Genomic DNA, 18,947 nt, shown 5'->3' on the forward strand with positions numbered 1-18,947 from the left:
CAAAACCAGGAATGAAGGACAGGATGTCACTACTGGTTGTACCGAAATTAAGAGGAGTGTAAGAGAATATTTGAAACCTGTTGGCACCGTGGTTAAGAGCTCAGCTGCTAACCAAAAGGCTGGCAGTTCGAATCTACCAGTTGCTCCTTGGAAACCCTATGTGGCAGTTCTACTCTGTCCTATAGGGTCGCTATGAGTCAGAACTCACTTGAAGGCAATGGTTTTTTTTTTTTTGGGTTAAGAGAATATTATGCGCAACTTTTTGTACCAACAAATTAGACAATTCAGAATGAAATGGACAAATTCCTAAGAAGACACAAGTTATCAAAACTGACTCAAGAAGAAACAGAAAATCTAGATAGATCTATAACAAAACATTAAATTAGTAATTTAAAATCTTCCTATGATGTCCAGACATGGATGGCTTCACAGGTAAATTCCACCCAACATTTAAAGAATTAACACTAATTCTTCCTAAACTCCTCCAAAAAATAGAAAAGGGGGGAACAGTATTACCCCAATACCAAAGCAAAAAAAGACACGACAAAAACAACCCAAAATTCCTCATAAAATCAGATGCAAAAATCTTTAACATAATATTAGTAAACCAATTTCATCAATATATCCAAATATACCAAGTGGGATTTATCCCAGATATACAAGATTGGGCTATCATCCAAAAGTCAATTAATGTAATACAACATATTAACAAAATAAACGACCAAAAAAACCCACATGATCATCTCAATAGGTACAAAAAAAAAAAAAACGACAAAATCCAAAACTCACTGATGAGAAAAAACTCTCAATCAATTAGGAATAATAAGAAACTTCGTCAACCTGATAAAGCACATCTATGAAAAAACTACAACTATAGCTAACATTATACTTAGTGGTAAAAAACTAAGTACTTTCCTAAAAGACTGGGAACAAGGCAAAGTTGTCCATTGTCCCTACTGCTCAACATTATATTGTAGATTCTAGCCAGTGCAATGGCCAAAACAATCCCACCAAACAAACAAAAAGTATATATTGGAAACGAAGAAGTTAAACTGTTTTATCTGGAAATGACGTGATCCACACATAGAAAGTCCTAAGGAATGCTGAAGAATGTTACTATAATGAATGAGCTGAGCAAGGTCGGGGTACACAAAATCAGTATAGAAATGAATTATATTTCTACATGCTAGCAATAACCAATCTAAAAATTAAATTAAGAAGACAATTTCATTCACAATAACACCAAAAAAGAATAAAACACTTAAGTGCAAGATTTAGACACTGAAAACTACAAAAATTTATCTTTAATTGCCAAGAGAACTTAAAGAAGATCTACAGAAGTGGAAGAGAAAAAAAAAATCATATTCACAGATTGCAAGACTTATTATCGATAACATGGCAATAGTTCCCACATTGATCTACAGATTCAACACAACCCCTTCAGCAAGATTTTTTGTAGAAATTGACCAACTTATCTGAAAATGTGTACGGAAATGCAAAGAGTCTAGAACAGACAAAAAAAAAATTGAAAAAGAACAAAGTTAGAGTACTTAAATAACCCAATTTCAAAACTTACTATAAAGCTACGGTGTATGTATTGGTGTAAGAGCAGCCTTACAGATCAATGAAACAATTAAGAGTCCAGAAATTAACCCTTGCATTTCTGATAAAGTTGTAGGGATAGTCCAATAGGTAAAGGACAGTCTTTTCAACAAATAGTGCTGGCTCCATATGTAAAAAAATGAATTTAGACCTTTCCTTACATATGTACGACAATGAACTCAAAATAGATCATAAACCTAAATGTAGGTGCTGAAACTATAAAAGTACTAGAAGAAAACGTCTAAGAAGTCTTTATGGCTTTGGGTTAGGCAAAGAGTTCTCTGACATGACACTTTGAACATGAGACATAAAAGGGAAAAACTGATAAACCGGACTTCATTAAAATTAAACATCTGAGTTTGAAAGAATATCATTAAGAAAATGACAAGAAGAGCCAGAGACTGGAGGAAAATATTTATGAAAAACCAAACCCACTGCCATCCAGTGATTCCAAGTCATGGCAACCCCATGTATTACATAGTAAAACTACTCCACAGGGTTTTCTTTGCTGTAATCTTTATGGAAGGCGAGCATTCTCCCACGGCACTACTGGGTGGGTTTGAATTGCCAATCTTTAGGTTAGTAATTAAGTGCAAACTGCACCACCAGGAATCTAATATACCCTCTTTTGTTGCTGTTAGTTGCTGTCAAGTCAATTTCGACTCAAGGCAACCCATGTGTGCAGAGTAGTACTACTCTGTAGGGTTTTCAAAGCTGTGACCTTTCAGAAGCAGATAGCCAGGCCTGTCTTCCAAGGTGCCTCTGGGTGGGTGTGAACTGCCAATCTTTCGGATAGTAGTTGAGCACTTAACTGTTTGCTCTACCCAGGGACTCCAGGATGGCTATAATTAAAAAGACGATAATAAGTGTTGGTGAGGATGTGGAGAAATTGGAACACATATACGTTGCTAGTGAAAATATAAAATGATACAGCCACTTTGGAAAACAATCTGGCCGTTTAAAAAATGCTCAATTTAAACTTACATATAAACCAGCTTTCCCATTCCTAGAAACCTAAGAACACTGAGAACAAATGCCCACATAAAGACTTACATAAGAATGCTCATAGCAATTCATCATTTATAATATTCCAAACTGGCAATAATCAAATGTCATTAACTGGTGAATAAACAAAATGTGGTGTATTCACACAATAAATTACTCATCACTGCAAAGGAACAGGACACGATACATGCTACAACCTAGGTAAGCCTCAAAACACCATGCTACGTGAAAGAAGCCAGACACAGAAGACTAAATATGGTATGATCATTTACATGAAATGTCCAGAAAAGGCAAATTTATAAATATAGCAAGTAGATTAGTAGTTGTTGGGGTTGAGTGGGAGCACGGATCAACTGTAAATGGGGTCCAGGGAAATTTTGGGATAATGGAAGTATTCTAAAACTGGATTGTGTGCTGGTTGCAAAACTATAAATTTACTAAAAATCAGTGAATTGTACAGTCACAAGGGATGAATTTTATGGCATGTAATTGATATACCAATAAAGCTGAAAAAAAAAAATTGTGAGGCGAGTTCTACGACAGATGTGTGTAAGATGGCCAGCAGGGGAGAAAGGGTGACCGATTCTATTTAAGTTGGGCAGGAGTAGGGCAGAAAGAGAGAAAGTAATGCACAAAGGATTGCACATATTTGTTTATTCCTTCAACAAACATTTATCGAGTATCTATTCTATTTCAGGTGCCTAAGAACTCACCATACCTATTCAATCTGTATGCTGACCAAATAATCGGAAAAGTTGGACTATACGAAGAAGAACAGGGCATCAGGATTGGAGGAAGACTCATGAACAACCTGCGTTATACAGATGACACAACCTTGCCTGCTGAAAGTGAAGAGGACTTGAAGTACCGATGAAGATCAAAGACTAAAGCCTTCAGTGTGGATTACACCTCAACATAAAGAAAACAAAAATCCTCACAACTGGACCAACAGGCAACATCATGATAAAAACGGAGAAAACACTGAAGCTGTCAAGGATTTCATTTTACTTGGATTCATAATCAACAGCCTTTGAAGCAGCAGTCAAGAAATCAAAAGACCCATTGCATTGGGTAAATCTGCTGCAAAGGACCTCTTTAAAGTGTTGAAGAGGAAAGATGTCACCTTGAAGACTAAGGTGGCCCAAACCATGGTATTTTCAATTGCCTCATATGCGTGTGAAAGCAGGACAATGAATAAGGAAGACTGAAGAAGAACTGACATCTTTGAATTGTGGTGTTGGCGAAGAATATTGAATATACCGTGGACTGCCAAAAGAACGAACAAATCTGTCTTGGAAGAAGTACGGTCAGAAAGCTCCTTGGAAGCAAGGATGGTGAGAGTATGTCTCACATACTTTAGACATGATATCAGGAGAGATCAGTCCCTGGAGAAGGACATCAAACTAGAGGGCCAGCGAAAAAGAGGAAGACCCTCAACAAGATGGACTGACACAGTGGCTGCAACAATGGGCTCAAGCGTAACACTGATTGTCAGGATGGTGCAGGACTGGGCAGTGTTTCATTCTATCACACACAGGGTCGCTATGAGTCGGAACTGACTTGATGGCACCTAACAACAAGAACAAATCAGACATACAGCCCTACACTTGTAAAACTCACATGTTAGAGGTGGAGAAAGGCAATGCTCAATAAAACCCCCCCAAAACCAAACCTACTGCCGTTGATTTGATTTCAACTCACAGCGGCCCTACAGGACAGGGTAGAACTGCTTCATAGAGTTTCCAAGGAGCACCTAGCGGATTCAAACTGCTGACCTCTTGGTTAGCAGCCATAGCACTTAGCCACTACCCCACCAGGGTTTCCAATAATAAGCATAATAAATATATGAAATAAATATGGATTCCATAGAGATAATACTTGAATCTAATACTGAAAGATGAGGTCCCTCAGGAGGGAAGGGGGATGGCAGATCAGGTAATGAACGTAGGATGCGTCACAGCAGAGGGAGGAATTGAAGTTCTACTGTGTTCAGGCAGCCCTACAGCAGAGGTGATGCCGAAAAACGACAGGAGATGGCAACGAAAAGGTTTCATTTGTTTCATTTAATTCTCCTGTAAGAACACAGGTATTATATGAATAATTTCAAATCCGACAATCAGCACAAAGCCAATTCCCATGAGGCGGAGGCCAAACAGATCCTAGATTTCCCATTTCTCTAAGGTGCTGTGCCAGTCCACCTCTGACAACAGCCACTCCCTCTCCCCTCGGCATTCTTCCCTCCCCAGTGTGAGTTCAACAATGCGTGGCAATGTCTCACAGAGCTCACAAACTATACCTATAGGTAAGTGCTTTATTAACGAAGTAACAACTCAGGATCAGGATTAGCAGGCTACAGCTAGGAAGCAAGATCAGGTGGCATGCAGGCAGAGTCTGAAAGCCTCCCCCGAAGCGGGGAGCACATCCCTGCCTTCTTCAGTGCAGGGCAGCTCTCTGATTCTCTTGCCGCGCAAGCAAGCAGGTCCTTCTCTCTGCCACGTACAGCTCCTCTCGGCTACGCAGGCCTCCTCTTGGTCATGCACACCCTCTCTCAACCACACGGACCCCCTCCAGCCCCCTCAGGACAGGCCTCCCCTTGGTTATTCATGCCCCGTCTCAGACATGCAGGCCTCCTCTCTCAGCCCCTTTCAGAGAGGCCTCCTCTTGGCCATGCACACCTTCTCTCACCTACGCAGGCCACTCTACCTTCGGCCTCCCTGCCGTCAGCCCGTCCACTGCTAACTTACACAGCTCACAGTGGAGCAGCCTGCTTTGCTCTCTTAGCTGCCTTCCTGGCAGTAGGTTTCTGCCATCACCACTGACTCTGCTGCAGGGCCCATTTCGGGCCTGTCGCTGCCAACTCTGCTGCAGGGCCTCTTCTGGGCCTCTCACTGTCTTCAGTGTTATTGCCCTTGGCCCTTGTTACAGCTCTTTTAGGAGGTTCCTCATATCCTTTCTCTCTGCTTCTTTTCTCTTCTTGCCTTTCTAAAACCTCTGTAGGATTGGCTACTTATATAAGCAAACGCATTGTCAATTTCAAGGAATGGCCCTCCCAGCAGAACCACGAACTGACCAATCCCCTCGGTGGATCACAAGTGACTCAGTTTGCATAGTAAACTGATCAATATCTACAAGGTGTATAAAAGAGACTAATCACAGGGCAGGCTGCAGCCCAGGGCTAGACAAAAAGTATCAAACCAGCAAGTTGTTCATAGCTTACCCAGAAAATATCCATCAACCTGGAGAAAAGCAGTAAACTCTTTTGGGCAAAGGTAATGCCTCAGGACTTAGGGGAAAAAAATCTTAAGCTGTTTTTACAAAGAACCAAGGCAAAAGGCCACATAAAAGAACTCACTTCACCACCGGTATTTCAAGTGGTACAAATAAAACTGAGATTAGGTCATTTAACTTGCCCAAAACCAAAACGAAACCAAACCCCCTGCCGTCAAGTCAATTATAACTCATAGCAACTCTATAAGACAGAGTAGAACTGCCCCATGTGGTTTCCAAGGAGCGCCTGGTGAATCTGAATCGCCGACCTTTTGGCTAGCAGCCTTAGCTCTTGACCACTACACCACCAGGGTTTCCGGTTTTAACTTGCCCAAGAGGGAAAAATAATAGTACCTCGCTGAATAGAATCTTTATGGGATTAACACTGCCTGGTACATAGCAAGCCTATAAAAATGCCTATATTGTTAATACTATGGTGTCATAGTGCTTAAATTATTAAATTCTACAATCTACCCAGAGAGCTGCCTCTTTTTCTTCCCAAACAGTCATTGCAAGAACAGTACATGGAAGAGGTGTGCTTCTATTCCCTAGAAGACTCACTAGCAACCTGCAATTTGCAGATGACCCAACCTTGCTTGCCAAAAATGAACACAACTTGAAGCACTTACTGATGAAGGTCAAATACTACAGTCCTCTGTATGGATTATGCCTGAATGTCAAGAAAACAAAAATCCTCCAAACTGGACCAATAAACGACATCATGATAAATGGAGAATAAAATTGAAGTTGTCAAGGATTTCATTCTTTTTGGATCAACAATCAATGTCCATGAAGCAGCAGGCAAGAAATCAAATGACATTACACTGGGTAAATGTGCTGCAGAAGATTTCTTCAGATCTTAAAAAGCAATGAGGTCACTCTGACGCCCAAGGTGTGCCTCATCTAGCCACAGTCTGTTCAATCACCTCCTATGCACGTGAAGGCTGGACGACGAAAGAGGTAGACAGAGTAACCGACGCATTCGAATCGTGGTCCTGATGAAGAACACTGACTGCCCGAAGAACGAACAAATCAGTCTTAGAAGAAATTACAACCAGAATGCTCCTTAGACGCAAGGATGACAAGACTTCAGCTTGCTTACTTTAGACCCGTCATCATGAAAGACCACTTGCCAGAAGAGAACATCACGGCTGATAAAGTAGAGGGTCAGTGAAAATGAGGGAAACCCTCAACGACATAGATTAACGTAGTAGCCACGACAACGGATTCAAACATATCAACAATCACGAAGATGGTGCAGGACTGGGCAACACTTCATTCTGTTCTAAGTAAGGCTGTCACGAGTCGGAGCCAACTCCATGGCAACTGTACAACAACAAAGGGCGGATTCAAAGCACTGCAGTTCTCTCCCACTCCTCCAGGAATACCTCTACAGCACTTTTCCTCAGTTAATGAACAACTGAAGAAAAATTACCTGAACCTCTCTTCCTTATGACACCTATTTCCCATAAGGAAAGCCTATCAATGATAGAATATTTTTCACAAAATTAAACAAGTTAATATATGTGCATAGTAAATGGTTACTCAGCTCAGTAGGCTTGGGTTGTCCAAACCCTGAAGGTTCTAAAGGTCTTTAGGGCTGGTCCTTGACCTGCTCCTGGGAGATACCCTCTGAGCCCTCGGAATTTCCTGCCTGATAAAGAGTGTTTTCCTATGCCTGCGGCCCTGGGCCACGCTGTACCAGTTTCACCAGGACATTAACAGTGAGATTTACGGCGAACACCTGTTTCTGTATGCCTGCGGCCCTGGGCCAAGCTCTACCAGCATGACCTCTTGGGGACTGGAGATTGAGTAACTAAGGTCAGCCATGCAGGTGCTACATGTCTACGTGACTGACCCCCAATAAAAACTCTGGATGCCAAAGCTCCAGTGAGCTTCCCTGGCTGGAACACTTCCCACACGCTGTCAAACACTGTCGCTGGGAAAATTAAGTACAACCCTCTGCAGCTCCACGGAGAAGGGAAACCTGGAAGCTTGTATCCGGTTCCTCCTGCATTTCGCCCCACGCACCTTCTCCTTTCGCTGACTTTAATCTGTATCCTTCAGCGGCAGTAAACTAACTGTGAGAATAACAGCTTTTCTGAGTTCTGTGAATACTTCTGGTGAATCACCAAGCCTGAGATACTCCTGACTCAATATGAAACCGATTAGTACAGTGCCTGGAATCTAGTAAACATTATATAGGTAGTTACTATCAACAAGTGTTGAGAAGCAACTTAAAATTTTTAAGGTAACCAGACCATGCCATTAATTGTGCCAGGCTCTGATCTTATTTTCAAAGGAGGTTGGTACTGACAGGAAGATGCTTAAACAGGAACATGCTTTTTATTCATCAGGCATGAGGCACACTAGATTTGATGCAATATTTAAGTCAATTTCCAGAAGATTCTGCTCTAGCCAGTGGGCAATAATACAATAGAATGACTGTTTAAATATTAACAGAAGCAAGCTGAAGATAATCAAAGTGGAAATAGTGGAATACAAGGCAGAGATTTCACAACAGAAGGCATACCTTTATTTCCTTTATGCTTGGAAGTGAAGCATTTAGAAATTCCTCAGTTAATCTCTTCCAACTAGCAGCTTTGTTGAGATCAGAATGAATGATAAATTTTTCATAAATTCTAAAATATAAAAAAAATCAACTGATAGAGCCATGTTAACAAAAAGATCTACAATGAAAATACATATATTTCTGAATATGTGAGTACAGACATACAAATAAAAATGACTTACCCTTCTATTGTCTTTTCTACCTTGTGGCTGTTGACGTCCAAGAAACGATGAAATCTAATAAAGTTAAAAATGCAATTCTTATGTCAATTTTGTCACATATAACTGGGTAGGCTATTATCATAGCCCTCTGCGTCTGCTCATACATTCTAAACTCAGCTAGGAGTTCAGGATGTATGGGAGTGACCTCTCCCTTCCCATGACCTCCACCATCAGCCAGGCAAACCACTACTCCATCAGAGATTACTCAAGCATCCCTTCCTTCAGGTCCATCATGAGCCTCCCCAGCCCTGCACTGTAGCTCCGTCCTCCCACGTCCTGTGTCTACATCCAGTATAGCACATTCTACACCAGGAGTTCCTAATCATTTTGATGCCACAGTGAAACCTGGTGAAGCCTAAGGACCCGTTTACAGAATAAAGTCTTTAAATGCACAAAATACAAAGGGAACTGTCTTAGTTATGTAGTGTTGCTATAACACAAATGCCACAAGTGGATGGCTTTATCAAACAGAAGTTTATTCTCTCACAATTTGGGAGGCAAGAAGTCCAAATTCAGGGTACCAGCTCCTGGGGAAAGCTTTCTCTGTTGGTTCTGGAAGAAAGCCCTTGTCATCAATGCTCCCCTGGGTCTAGGAGTTTCTCAGTGCAGAGACCTTGGATCCAAAAGACACATTCCACTCCCCGCTCTGCTTTCTAGGTGGTAGAAGTTCCCTTGTATCTCTGCTCGATCCTTTCTTTTATATCTCAAAAGAGATTGGCTCAAGATTCAACCTAATCTTGTAGATTGAGTCCTGCCTCATTAACGTAACTGCTTTTAATCCTGCCTCGTAGGATTTACAACACACAGGAAAATCAGATGACAAAATGGTGGACAATCACACAATACTGGGAATCATGGCCTAGCCAAGCTGACACACATATTTGGGGGACACAATTCAATCTATAATATTCTATCCTTTGCTCCCCTCAAATTCATTCCTTGCCACATATAAAACACATTCACCCCATCATATCATACCAAAAGTCTTAAATCAACTCCAAGTCCAAAATCTAAAAATTCTTCCTCATCTGTGAAATCTAGAATTTAAGTTATTTGCCTCCAAAGTACTATGGCGGAACAGGCACAAGGTAAGCATTTCTATTACAAATGGGAGAACGTGGAGGGAAAGAATGGATAACAGGCACCAAGCAAGTCAGCAGAACATATTACGTTAGCTCTCAAGACTTGAAATTAATCTTCTGTTCTCCGAGACCATTTAGGCAATGGTCCTGCTCTCCAGACTCTGGGTATTGGCCACACTCTCCAGATTTTGGCCCTGGGCTTCAGATCCACCTTCCAGGCACACTGGAATGGCAACTCTGCTCCCTCAGATTTAGGTAGCCCCATTCTCCTAGTCCATCTGAGTGGTGACTCCACCCCATCAGTCCTAGCAGGTTCCGTCCTTCTGCCCATTGGGCGTGGCAACCCTGCTCCTCATCTTTGGGCGGTGGATCTGGCCCCATCTCACTGACATTCATGAAAGGCAGCCCCAGACTCCAGAACTAAGCTGGTAAAGATATGACTCTTTGAAACCTAGGAGGCTGTGGCCCCGCCCTTTGAAATCCCAGAGGCCATGGCTCCACCCTTTCAGACGCCACCGGTCATGGTCCTACCCTTTGAGATTGAGGCAGCTCAACTTCCTGTATTGTCTCTTCAACTTCTGCTTCCTGGTTCCTTGGCCTCTTGGCCCCTTGGGTCTCGCTGCCCACGTCTGACCTGCTGGGGCAAGTGTTCCAAAGCTCTTTGGATCCACTGATAAGTGCCTGGAGGCACCCCACTCTACCACCAACCTTCAGCCAGAAAGCACTCAACTGTTTTGGTCCGTGGGTTGGCAAGCCTAGCTCCACCAATAAGTGCCCAGAGGCACACCACTCCACCAGGAAGGCTCCCACACAAAGGCACTCGGCTCTCTTGCTCTGTGGGCTGGCTCCAGCCCTGTCTCAGGCTGGCCTCCTGGTTCTGCTGCTGCCATTTCTCTGCTGCTGCTTCTCACCAACTGTGCCATTTCCAATGTAACAGCTCTCCTCACCTCCTTCTGTGCCCTCATCAGAACTGTCTTTAACATCCACAATTCTACCAATAGTCTCTTCAAGACAATCTAGGCTTTTACTACTAGGCACTTTAAAGCTCTTCCAGCCTCTACCCGCTCAGTTTCAAAACCGCTTCCACATTTTAGGCATCTGTTAGAGCAGTGCCCCACTCCTGGTACCAAACTCTGTCTTAGTCACCTAGTGCTGCTATAACAAAAATACCACAAGTGCGTGGCTTTATCAAACAGGAGTTTATTCTGTCACAGTTTAGGAGGCAAGAAGTCCAAATTCAGGGTGTCAGCCCCAGGGGAAGGCTTTCTCTCTCTGTCGGTTCTGGGAGAAGGTCCTTGTCATCAATCTTCCCCTAGGTTGAGGAGTTTTTCAGCACAGGGATCCCAGATCCCAAGGATATGCTCCACCCTTGCTCTGCTTTCTTGGTGGTAGGAGGTCCCCTTGTCTCTCTACTTAGATTCTCTATTTCATATCTCAAAAGAGATTGACTCAAGATACAACCTAATCTTGTAGACTCAGTCCTGCCCCATTAACATAACTGCTTTTACTTCTGCCTCATTAACATCATAGAGGCAGGATTTACAACACATAGGAAAATCACATCAGATGACAAAATGGTGGACAATCACACAATATTGGGAATAATGGCCGAGCCAAGTTGACACACATTTTTGGAGGATACAATTCAATCTGTAACAGAAACCAACTATATTAAGTACAGTTCTCAACTATTAAAAAAGTTTTTGGTACAGTAACAGATATACTTCTAACAACAAGGTCTAGCAGTGGGTCCAGTAACTGCCATTAAAGTAATAGTAAGTGATATTTAAAAATATCTGCAGCAACTATATGATGTGAAATTAATCTGTAGTTTCTACTGGTGACAAGGCCATAGGTAGGCTAATACCACTACTGTGGTTTGTTGCCTTTGTTCATAATGGAAAGAAACGCTGCTTTTCAGCTGGTAATTTTTTTTTCTCGTTCAAATTCACAAACATCCAAATTATATCTTCAGACCCTCAGGTTAAGAGTCCCTGGTTCTGTAAGGAGCCCTGGCGGTGCAGCGGTTAAAGCAATGGACTGCTAACTCAAAGGTCTGTGGTTTGAAACCGCCAGTGGCTCTACAGGAGAAAGATGTGGCAGTGTGCTTCCATAAAGATTTACAGCCTTGGAAATCCTATGGGGTTGCTGAGTTGGAATAGACTTGATGGCTATGGATTTGGTTCTACTGTGAAGGAGCCCTGTGGCACAGTGTTAAGTGCTTGGTGGCTAACCAAACGGTCAGTGTTTCGAACCAACCAGCTGCTCCATAGGAGAAAAACGTGGCAATCTGCTGCCATAAGATTAAAGACTTGGAAACCCCATGAGGCAGTTCTATCCTGTCTTATGGGGTCGCTATGATTCGGACTCAGGGCATTAAACCGGTTTGTTCCAGTTCTAACCCGTGCTGAGAATATGCACTTTCACCCCAGAGACACGGAATCAGAATCTACAGTTTCACAAGATCCCCAGGTAATTCTTATGTATGATAAAATTTTGAGAACCACTACAGTCCTAGCGGTTCTGGTTCTCAGAACTGGTCCCTAACCAGCAGTATTAGCATCGACCCGGGAACTTGTTGGAGATGCAAATTTGCAGCAGCGGTTTGAAACAGAATGAAATAGTTTGAAGCCATAGTTGGAACTGACTTGAAAGCAATGGGTTTTTTACTTCACACTATAGGGTTACTATGAGTTGGAATTGACTCAAGGGCAATGGGTATGGTTTTTGAGTTTTTTTTGGGGGGGGGTGGGGGCTATAATTGTTAGATTTGTTTCTGTCTTCCTGAAGGATAAACCCAAACACCCATTGCTGTTGAGTCAATTCAACTCATAGTGACCCTACAGGACAGAGTAGAACTGCCTCTTAGGATTTCCAAGGTGTAATCTTTACGGAAGCAGACATCTTTATCTTTCTCCTGAGCCGCTGGTGAGTTCGAAAGACTGACCTTTTGCTTAGCAGCCGAGCACTTAACCACTGCGCTACTAGGGCCCCTTTCCTCAAGGATAGAGGATATATTTTACCTATCTGTGAATTTCTCGGGCCTAAATCAGGTCATCATGAGTCAGAATGGACTTAGCAGGTGACTAAGGATAACAACAAAACATGGCCACAGTTTTCAAAATGTAAATGTGAATTGTTTATTTTTAAAGCATCATAAAATTACTTTTTCTTTCATTTTTAGTATCAAAGCCAGTAATCAGTACTTAAAATAAGAAGCAAATTATACTACCAAAAACCACATCTAATTCTATTCCTGTAATTGGCTGTGTGGGAATACCACTTTACCTACCATAATTTAGTTTCTCCATCTGTAGAAGACAGTAACTTCTAATGCCTTTCCTAACTCTAAAAAGGCATCTACCTACCACCATTTATAAATATTAATAGAAAAGTCATTTGGGACAGGGAATTTAAATTTGTCTTCTATGAGCTACTTCACACTGTGTTATTTCTACAAGTTAAATTTAAGAATTTAGTTTACTGCAGAAACTTGGCATGCTTTCGTGGGTTTGGAAGCCCTCTATTCTTATTATAATCCAAGTAGGCCCTTTACGGAGGAGCCCTGGTGGTGCAGTGGTTAAAGAGCCCAGTTGCTAACCGAAAGGTAGGCAGTTTGAACCCACCAGCCACTCTATGTGAGCAAGGATGTGGCAGCTTCCATAAAGATTTACAGCCTTGGAAACCCTACGTGTCAGACCTACTCTGTCCTTTAGGGTTGCTATGAGTCGGAATTGACTCACTGGCTGTGGTTTAGGCACTTTATGACCATTGAAGTTAATAATCAAAATTATAATTTTTGAAAAACTGTTTAGTGTTCAAGAAGATTTTCACTCAATTTAAACAGAATATTAACATTGACTAACTCATCTTTGAGTAATAATTCCATTACAGGTAATGATCATAACAGTATTGTCTAGTTTACATCTTCCATAAAGATTACTTCAACCTAAATATCTAAGTTGCATAAATCTTTAAAAGATGATTAAACCTTTAATTTAATTAATTAAAAGTTAATTAGATGAGCTGTATTAGAAGCTGTATTCGGCGACTTTGGGCACTCTGTGCCAGTAACTGTTCTAGGTGCTGGGACACAGCGATGATCAAAACTGATGAAGGTCCCTGTCCTCGTCGAATCTGCATTCTAACTGGAGGTGGGGGTGCTGGGGCGCGCATTTCCTATCTTGAGGGAGGTACCACCCTACACAGGAGGTGGGCGATACAAACAGCGGACGACAGATAAATTCTCCAACGCGTTACAGTGCGCACTCTGGGGGAAAAAGGAGCGCAGAGGGAGGCAGATCTGGACTGAGCCAGTGAGGGCACGATTCCAAGCAGGGTGCGATCCTGTCTTCCCGTAAGGGCTCACCCCCCGAGCGCAGGGAACCCCAGGGAACAGGACAGGCAGACCCGCTGTCCGGGGGCGCACGTCCTAGGACGCGGGCCGACCTCAGCGGCTCAGGCGCAGCTGCAGCGCGCGAACGTCACCGCGACAGGGGCACGGGGGCACCGGCGAGCCCCCCTCGAGGCCACCCCGCCACCCAGGCACCCAGGCCCCACCGGCAGCGCCCGCCGAGCCCAGAGCTCCCTCGGGCTGCACCCGGGGCTCCACCGCGCGGCGGGGACCACACCTGAAGTTGGACCAGGCGAAGTGCTGGGCGAGCTGGAAGTTGGGGTCCGCCTCGTCCTGGAGGCCTGTCACTCGCCGGACCAGCTCGCGCACTTGTAGCTCCTGCTGTCGCTCCAGGCGGCTCCAAGGCGGCCGAGGCCCGGCCATGCCCTCCCGCCGTCGGCGCCGGAGCCACAGGCTGGGTCTGACGAGGTTACAGTTCCTCTCGCGATAATTGGTGCGGACTCGGCCTCGGGCCTCCGCGAGATTCCGGCTCTCGCGAGAGTCAGCGCTCCCGCCACACGGGGCGCGCGGGGGTCAGAGGTTGTGCGCATGTCGGGGCATGGCTGCCGGATGGTCGGGGGCGGCGTGTGGGTTCCCAGTAGGAGCGCGTGGGTCGGGGGTAGTCGGGGGGCGCTGTGTGGGTTCCCAGCAGGAACGGGTGGGTCGGGGGCGGCGTGTGGGTTCCCAGCAGGAGCGGGTGGGTCGGGGCCGGGGTGCCGGGTGGTCGGGGGCGGCGCGTGGGTTCCCAGTAGGAGCGCGTGGGTCGGGGGTAGTCGGGGGGCGCTGTGTGGGTTCCCAGCAGGAACGGTTGGGTCGGGGGCGGCGTGTGGGTTCCCAGGAGGAGCGCGTGGGTCGAGACCGGGCTGCCGGGTGGTCGGGGGCAACGTGTGGGTTCCCAGTAGGAGCGCGTGGGTCGGGGCCGGGGTGCCAGGTGGTCGGGGTCAACGTGTGGGTTCCCAGCAGGAGTGCGTGGGTCGGGGACGGCGTGTGGGTTCCCAGCAGGAGCGCGTGGGTCGGGGGTGGTCAGGGGGCGGCGTGTGGGTTCCCAGCAGGAGCGCGTGGGTCGGGGGTGGTCGGGGGGCGGTGTGTGGGTTCCCAGTAGGAGCGCGTGGGTCGGGGCCAGGGTGCGGGGTTGGTTGGGGGGCGGCGTGTGGGTTTCCAGTAGGAGCGCGTGGGTCGGGGCCGGGCTGTGGGGTGGTTGGGGGCAGCGTGTGGGTTCCCAGCAGGAGCGCGTGGGTCGGGCCAGGCTGCGAGGTGGTTGGGGGCAGCATGTGGGTTCCCAGTAGGAGCGCGTGTGTCGGGACCGGGCTGCCGGGTGGTCGGGGGACGGCGTGTGGGTTCCCAGTAGGAGCGCCTGGGTCGGCAGTGGTCGGGGGGCGGCGTGTGGGTTTTCCAGTAGGAGCGCATGGGTGAGTCTGAAAGTGTTGGGGGGGGGGCAGTTTTACCCGAAGAGCCCCTGGGTGGTGCAAACGGTTAATGTGCTCAGCTGCGACTGAAAGGTTGCGGGATCAAGTCCCCCCAGAGGCGCCTCAGAAAAGCTTGGCAATCTGTTTTCGAAACCGCAGCCTTTGGAGACCCTGTGGGGCACAGTTACGGTCTGATGCAGGGGGGCGCAGTGAGTTAGCGTTGACCGCAGCCCTTGGAAACCCTGTGGGGTACTGCTGTGCTCTGATGCATGGGGGTGCGGTGAGTTAGAGTTGACCGCAGCCCTTGGAGACCCTGTGGGGTGCAGTTGTACTTTGATGCATGGGGGCGCGGTGAGTTACCGTTGACCGCAGCCCTTGGAGACCCTGTGGGTTACAGTTGTGCTCTGATGCATGGGGGCGCGGTGAGTTAGCGTTGACCGCAGCCCTTGGAGACCCTGTGGGGCACAGTTGTGCTCTGATGCATGGGACCGCAGCCCTTGGGGACCCTGTGGGGTACAGCGGTGCTCTGATGCATGGGGGCGCGGTGAGTTAGCGTTGACCGCAGCCCTTGGAGACCCTGTGGGGCACAGTTGTGCTCTGATGCATGGGACCGCAGCCCTTGGAGACCCTGTGGGGTACAGCGGTGCTCTGATGCATGGGGGCGCGGTGAGTTAGCGTTGACCGCAGCCCTTGGAGACTGTGTGGGGTTCAGTCGTGCTCTGATGCCTGGGGGCGTGGTGAGTTAGCCTTGCCCGCAGCCCTTGGAGACCCTGTGGGGTACTGCTGTGCTCTGATGCATGGGGGTGCGGTGAGTTAGAGTTGACCGCAGCCCTTGGAGACCCTGTGGGGTACAGTTGTGCTCTGATGCATGGGGACGCGGTGAGTTAGCGTTGACCGCAGCCCTTGGAGACCGTGTGGGGTACAGTTGTGCTCTGATGCATGGGGGCGCGGTGAGTTAGAGTTGACCGCAGCCCTTGGAGACCCTGTGGGGCACAGTTGTGCTCTGATGCATGGGACCGCAGCCCTTGGAGACCCTGTGGGTACAGCGGTGCTCTGATGCATGGGGGCGCGGTGAGTTAGAGTTGACCGCAGCCCTTGGAGACCGTGTGGGGTACAGTTGTGCTCTGATGCGTGGGGGTGCGGTGAGTTAGCGTTGACCGCCGCCCTTGGAGACCCTGTGGGGTACAGCAGTGGTCTGATGCATGGGGGCGCAGTGAGTTAGGGTTGACCGCAGCCCTTGGAGCCCCTGTGGGGCACAGTTGTGCTCTGATGCAGGGGGGCGCCGTTAGTTAGGGCTCACCGGCGTCTGGTTTTTTGTCTTGGTGTAGCCTGAGGCAGAGGTCTTCTGAGTGCAGTAGAGAATCCTCCCTCCGTCACTGAGCCCCACAGCTGCCCGATGCACTTCAGCCCGCAAGAGAGAACCGTCCCTTCCTCAGCCGTAACGCGGCGCTGGCTTGTCTTCTGTCTGCCTAAAAAGGAATCTTTGACCTTTGCTGTTTAAAACAACGTACTGTATCTGCATGGGCGAGAATCAGACTTTGGAGGAGAGAAGGGGAGCGTTCCCGTGCTCTGCAGTCCCCACAGACCCAGGAAAATCCCTCATGTACAGAGACAGAAATGCAGAATTCAGAACTTTCTTCTACAATAAGGAAAGCGGCCCGAGGGCCTGGGACCTTGCTCCACATGATGAGAGGTGGCCTCTCCGCCAGATTGTGAGTTTCCTGAGCCCCCGATCTCTTGTCTGACCCATACAAGTGCTCAGAGCCTCTAACTTTGTGACAACAGGAAAGCCCTGACAGGACAGCGGTTTGTGGGGTCGAGATAGATCTTTCAGCCCCAAGTGGCTCGTCGGGCCTCCTGCAGCAGCCTGAGAGCTCTTGATGGGAATTGCACACCCTGCCGTGAAGGCTCCGCTCCCACTCACGCCAGATCTGAGGCCACCGGCTGCCCCATTTCTTCCCACGCCGGACCCATGGTGGTGTGTAATCTCGTGGTTAAGGGGCAGGCAAATGGGAGCCCCAGTCCTGGCTTCATGGCTGCAAGCGGCCTGCAAATTACTTCTCTTTCAGCCTCAAGTTCTTCCACACACACACACAAAAAAAGGCAGGGGCTGGGGAGGAGCGGTGGTAAAAACGGGACCTATTTTGCAGGGTTAATGTCTGTATAGTACTTAGCACCTGGCGCATGGTAGGTCCCCAAAGAGTTAGCTGTCACTAATCAGGTTAATTATGGTCCCTGGCTAACCTTTGTTGATGGTTTGATGATTGTGAGTAGCCAGTTAGTTCTCCAGTTCAGTGTGCTTATTTACACCTTCGTTTTCAGGTACCATGACCCTGTTTAACTCCCAGATATGAACTTGAACGATACCTCAAAGTTCCCCTCTATACAGGCCACACTACATAATCCACATTACAGCAGGTGTTGGCAAAGCAGGTTTTCATGGCACTCAGGCTGACTGCTGAAGTCTGCACTCATTTCAAAAGGCAACTGCTCTCACGGATTTATACCTCAGAGTGGCTAATGACTTTGTAAACCCTATCTGGCCAAAGGCAGAGTATCATCTTTGTTTTTATTTGTAATAATAAAAACTACGTTGAAACTAGTTGTCTTAACATTTGCTCGTAATAAACCATCCCAAAACTTACTACATACACCTGTTTAGTTTTTTCTTTTAGGAATCTACTAGGTTTCCAAATGGTTTATTACAGTACATTATTGCAGTGATAGATAGCTGATACAGCACCTAAACACAGATTGCAGACATTCCCTAAGGTGGAGAAAATCACAGTAGAAACGATTCTGTGTAGGGGATTGATCCCTAGGCAATCTGTTCTACTCCAGTTTCAACTATCATCTGTACATTTATAACTCTCAAATCTGTATGTGATAAGTTTTCGTGTGAGAGACTGACTTGATTTGTAAACTTTCACTTAAAGCACAATAAAAATTAAAAAACAAATCTATGTGCAACTCACATTTTTCTTGGCAGTTGAAATCCATAATCTAATTGCTGACTGTACATCTCCAAAAATCAGTGTATATACACATATTTGTATATAAACAAACAAACAAACAAAAAAACCCACTGCCGTCAAGTCGACTGACTCGGCGACCCTAGAGGACAGAGTAGAACTGCCCCATAGAGTTTCCAAGGAGCGCCTGGCGGATTTGAACTGCCGACCTCTTGGTTAGCAGCCGTAGCATTTAACCACTACACCACCAGGGTTTCCATATTTATATATCACTATGTAAAAAATACTATATGTGTAATAAATACATTTGTTTTATTCACTAGAATGTAAGCTCTGTGAGGGTCTTGCTCACAGCCCATTCGTAGAAATTAAAATAATACCTGGAATATAGCTAACCAGTTGCCGTCAAGTTAGTTTTGACTCCTGG

General features: G+C 46.2%; 1 protein-coding gene across 4 annotated transcripts in view; it reads right to left on the reverse strand.

Moving 5' to 3' along the window:
- The window catches only part of TUBGCP5 (tubulin gamma complex associated protein 5), an 81,815-nt gene extending 67,239 nt beyond the window's left edge, over positions 1–14,576 (reverse strand). For 3 of the 4 annotated variants that reach the window (XR_007519847.1, XM_049905476.1, XM_049905474.1), the window contains exons 1-3: positions 14,381–14,576; positions 8,629–8,682; positions 8,408–8,516 (exon numbers count right to left, since the gene is read on the reverse strand). Coding sequence is in view for 2 of the 4 variants with exons in the window: in XM_049905476.1 (XP_049761433.1) it covers positions 8,408–8,516; positions 8,629–8,682; positions 14,381–14,526 (309 nt within the window). In the remaining 2 variants the exon portion in view is untranslated. Of the gene's footprint in view, positions 1–8,407; positions 8,517–8,628; positions 8,683–14,380 lie in introns of those variants that run through there. The other variant, XM_049905475.1, reaches the window with a different exon arrangement.
- Positions 14,577–18,947: the final 4,371 nt, after the last annotated feature.

Source organism: Elephas maximus, chromosome 13 (genome assembly GCF_024166365.1).
Source record: "Elephas maximus indicus isolate mEleMax1 chromosome 13, mEleMax1 primary haplotype, whole genome shotgun sequence".
Classification (NCBI taxonomy): domain Eukaryota; kingdom Metazoa; phylum Chordata; class Mammalia; order Proboscidea; family Elephantidae; genus Elephas; species Elephas maximus.